Raw genomic sequence first — 5,000 nt, forward strand, 5'->3', positions numbered from 1 at the left:
AAAATCTGTTAACCAATCAAGAAATAAAAAAAAACAGCATTTTCCTTCATTTGTTGAATTATCTTTGAGGAATATTTTATAAAAGCAACAGAGGACTTTTTCCCGTGTTTCCATAGCCTCATCTAAACACTCGGGGTAGTTTCGAGAATTCTCGACAGTTATGCAAACCCAGTGCTTAAATATTTCGACCGTGCGCCATTTTCAAGGGAAGAGCCTGCCTTAGGCTAAATCGAAAATAATGCCCTTCACCTTTTTGTGTTTTTATTCCCATAAGTCAATAAAAAAAATATTTTGGCTGATGCCAAGGGCGCGTTTATTATCTTCAATAACTCATTAATAATTCATGACCAAACAGCCTATCAAAACACCTACAAAACGTCAAATGCAAGAGCTTTACACCCAATAAAACACTCCTTATTAGAATTCTTTATATAAAGAATAATAATGAGGCCAGCTTGTTTTTCTTGTATGCGAATATCTTCCTATCACATTTTGCACCATTGTGTGGACTTCAGAGGGACTCGCTTTTTGTAAATTTGTTTTCAAGCCATTCAATAAACTCGCATGTCGTGTTTTATCGCATCTAAAACCACTCGCCTTTTCCTCGTGGTTTAAACCCCGATAGAACACTCCTGTTCGTTTTTTAAACAGTACGTGACTTAAGCCAGTTTCATCTTTTTTCAGGAAACTCTCTGATTACAAGGATTGACTCTACAACAGCACGCGAGTTCATGTTGGAGTCCAAGTTGGCCATAAGTGCCGCGGATAGAAACTCAAGGCAACTTGAGAGTTACTTGACTTCAGTATCGTCTTTTTCTTTTGATCTTCTCAAGTACACATTCGAAGAGGATAAAACTAGACTCGGCTTCACGCACGGAAGATACCTCATTCCTAAGGGTACAAAGTAAGGTTTTTCAACTAGACTAAACCTCGTACGCACTCTCATTCAGATTAGAACTCGAACATACTTAAAGCCTTCTGACGCCCCTGCTGTTTCAGTTGACGACAAAGTTATGATAAGAGCAGTTGCAAAAAAACCCTGGAAAAAAACATCAAATGGCTGAAATATTTATCCCTTTTGTTCCGTAGTTTAACTCACTGCAGTTATTTTACGGTATCACCTTAAACACCTGAAAACTTCAAAGACAAAAATCGATTCTTTTATTTAACCAACCAAGGTTTAAAATCTCATTTAAATGGCAACCACAGCCGGTGGTGGCTATCCACGGGCTATTAACAAACAATTACCCCGTTAATGGCCACCCAATGCCATTTTTCGCTTTCCTGTCTTGGACGCAGCCTTATTTAAAAGCCATTTGGTGTTATGCTGATTACGATAATTGCTTGATAATGAGGGTCGTTTCTCGAAAGGAGGTCGGAGTGTTTTGTTGCCAGCGACGCAAATAAAAATGAGAATTTCTTAACAGGAAAGTGGGTGAATATTTGTCTAACTTTTTGCTTCCTTTGCACAGCTTTGACTGGAACATATAAGTTGGTTGAAGTTGATAAATGCTTTTCTCGTCAGTTTCCGACATTGAACAGCGTTAAATATACTAGGACCTCCAAAATGAAGCTTATTTGAAACGCGGTTTTGTTCTCGTGAACGGCTTCATGAATTATTAATTTTGAGGATATGTTTCTTTAACATTCATCCAAGCGATTTCTGACTTAAGTTTACGGAATCACTCAACCACGAGTATATTGTTACAATAAACACCGCCAATACTTGAGAGGTTTCATAATCTTATAGATTCTCGTTGATTCAGCTTTCTACAATAATAGGCGTTTTATTAGCAGCTGTTCACAATATTACTCAAGAATTCATTTTCGGGAAATAGAAAAATCTTACAATACAAAAAGCCCCAAAATTCTACTAAAGGCCCGTGCAAACGCTTGCAACATTGTTGGCCCACAAGACGCAACATTGTTGGGCCCAACATGTTGCGAGCATTTGCACACCATGTTGTGTGTTGTTGCGTGTTGGTGCGACTTGTTGGAAGTTGTTGGATGAAGTTTGAAACTGGTCAAACTTCAGAGCCAACAAGTGCCAACATTTCTATTGTTTCGCGGTCATCGAAGCGTGGTCCAACAATGCTGCGTTCGTTTGCACAGCAACAATGTTGCGCCGGCGCACGCGCACTGCATGACACGTATCCACACAAATACATGCGAACAAGAAATCAACATGGCGTCGGAGATGGAAAACGTCCCAGAGTCCTTTGTATTCTCATCTAAAGACCCAACATGTTGTGACTTGTTGCGAGCGTTTGCACACATCGTCTAACATGGCGCAACAAGAGACAACATTGTTGGGCACAACAATGTTGCGTGTTGTTGCGAGCGTTTGCACGGGCCTTAATAACGTGATCCTTTCCAACCTCTAAAGGAAGACAAGCTGCACGAAATGTCATTAGAAAAAAATTTTTTCGTAATGCTTGTCCTAGTTATTACAAGTTCAATTCCGTACCACAAATAAACTAGAATTAAGGCTGTAGACTGATTTTAATTCAACTTGCGTTTCCTTAAATTAATAGCCGATTCCCCGCGGCGCCGCATTAGTTTTTGCAATCAAAATTACCATACAGAGAGCTCTAGGCACGAACATGATGATGAAGGCGTTAACCGCAAGGGTAATTTAAAACTATAAATTTGCTAGACTGTCTAATCAATTGCAAAATACATCTGTCTTATCATACAATTCAGCTGAAAAAATTGTCGAGAAACAGTTCTCTTTTGAACAAAATGCCTTGCTTTCAAAGCGTCCTCAATCAGTCCACCTCGTGTCAAACCTCGCCTAATAGCAGTTCTTTTTCTCTCGCTCCTGAACCAGAGGCTCTTCGACTTACTCGCATTGTTGTGTTCATTTTGATAGCAGCACTCGCTTTGTTGGGAAACTGCGTGGTGTTTCGAGAAGTGTGGAGAAATCCTGGCCCAAAACCGTTCGCACATTACTTAGTCAGCAACTTGGCATTTGCTGAAATCGTCAGCATGATCTGTTTAATCTTCACCTTCCACGCTTACGAGCGGCCGTATTCGTGGAGGCTGGGACATGTCATGTGCAAGATTCTGGAGCCTTTGCAAATATCAAGTCTGTTGGTCGTCACGACAACTTTAGCCATGCTTGCTATCTATCGTTGCGTTCTGCTCATCAAGCCAATGGTGGCAGCGAAGTTAAATCGCAGGAAAACGTACTGTGCTATACTTGTCTCGTGGGTGGTGTCCGTTGGATTGTCACTACCTGCAGGTCATTACCGTGTGGTGAATTCATATGGTCAGAAATGCGAAATCCATTATTGTGAAGAGATATTTCCTGAGGGTCTCCAGCACCACCAGAATACCTACTCTATTGTCCTTTTCGTGTTCAACTTTGCTCTACCGTTTGTCATAATGGCAGTTTCTTATACTTTGGCCAGTAAGAAAATCACAGACTTTGTTTTTGTGCTGAAAAGAACTCAACAAGAGGAGAATATGGTGGCCCCTGCGTCTGTCACGCGAGCATCAACTCTGATGGAAGGTGTGCAAGAAGCAAGGGACAGAGGCGAAGTAGAGCACGATAACCATGCAGCGATCCAGGTTTTGTCCAGGAAATCGAAAATATCACCGGATAGTCAGCACACATTGACAAATACCAACCAAGACGTCATCGAGCTGGAAAACGATTTTATTCGAATGGTGTATGCATTGGTGTTGACTTTTATTGTTTGTTATATCCCTTATCAAGTTCAGTTTCTTATGACAGAGTTTAACGTAAAGGCGTTTAGGTGTTGGTCTCATCGAAACAGTTTCAATAGGATTGTTTTCACCTTAACTTGTTTGCCAAGCGCTCTACATCCCGTGTTTTACGGGCTGATGAGCAAGACTTATCGGAAGGCTTTTATCAAGATGATAGCTTGTAGATCTGTCACATAGTTCAATGCTTGACGGTCTAGATGATGAGGAGCAGGATTCCCAGGACCCTTTGATTCCCGGCCTTTTTCTGCACCAAATGTCTTAAGGACGGTGCCTACTAATTCAAAGGTATTTTTGCCCTGGTTTCTGATTATGCAGGAAGCGTAGATCTTAACAAGTGCTATTGAAACCCAAAAAGAAAATGGGGGGTAAACACGCATTTTTTAAAAATATTTGATGAAAAATATTTGTAAAAACCTTTAAAATACAAGGCAATGTATGGCGTTCTAGTCAAATTGAAGCTTAATCATCTCTCAAAAATGCAGTGTTCTTTTTGGATACCATGAGTACTTACTAAGATCTACTTTCTCCGGATAGTATTAAACCGCGCAAAAATACCCCTGTTTTAGTAAGCATCACCGATAGGAAACCCAAGTATCACGAGATGCGCAGAACGTATGCGCAGAACGTATAACGGAGCACCATTGTTAAGAAAGTATGCTAACCCAAAGGTAACCCATCGATTCGAGAAATCTTGGTTTTATAGCCATGACGTCATCGACCGTACGTACCTACGTACGTCCTCCCATCTATGAATGGCAATGTGACCAGTATCATGCTAGTTTACAGCATACATCTTAGATATTTGAAAACGGTTTGGAAGATGTTTTCTTTCTGCATTTTTCGCTGGTTTCAATCCAATTTTTTTTTTTTAAATATATCCACATTTTTTAGTTTACATGTTAATTTTAAACTATACATCGGAGCTATATATCGAAACTACGCTACCTATCTATGATAACACAGAACATCCGAACTACACTACACATCTAAGCTATACGCACTATACACATTTCAACATATTACAATACTACAGTATTAGTTTAAGTTGGGAGTTGGAGGTGATAGCTCTTGGTCCATTATGGGTAAAAATTGATGCCATTTTTTATTATGAAACTGGAGTTTGTTATTTTACCTCGCAATGAAACGCTCGATCTGGTGCGTTGTTTTGCATTTTGATATTAACAGGGCAATAGTGGGAAACGTTTTGCTTAATTTCGAGAGAAAAATAAGGTATTTGCTCTCAAGTATAATGTAATTAACTAGAATAT

At 39.8% G+C, this 5,000-nt stretch overlaps 1 protein-coding gene across 1 annotated transcript in view; it reads left to right on the forward strand.

Annotated features, from left to right (window-relative positions):
• Window positions 1-2,708: 2,708 nt before the first annotated feature.
• The window catches only part of LOC137976176 (galanin receptor type 1-like), a 2,320-nt gene continuing 28 nt past the window's right edge, over window positions 2,709-5,000 (forward strand). Inside the window, exon 1 of the mRNA XM_068823468.1 lies at window positions 2,709-5,000. This exon is cut by the window's right edge and continues 28 nt beyond it. Coding sequence (XP_068679569.1) covers window positions 2,743-3,909 — 1,167 coding nt within the window. The 5' untranslated portion in view covers window positions 2,709-2,742 and the 3' untranslated portion in view covers window positions 3,910-5,000.

Source organism: Montipora foliosa, chromosome 11 (genome assembly GCF_036669935.1).
Source record: "Montipora foliosa isolate CH-2021 chromosome 11, ASM3666993v2, whole genome shotgun sequence".
Taxonomy (NCBI): domain Eukaryota; kingdom Metazoa; phylum Cnidaria; class Anthozoa; order Scleractinia; family Acroporidae; genus Montipora; species Montipora foliosa.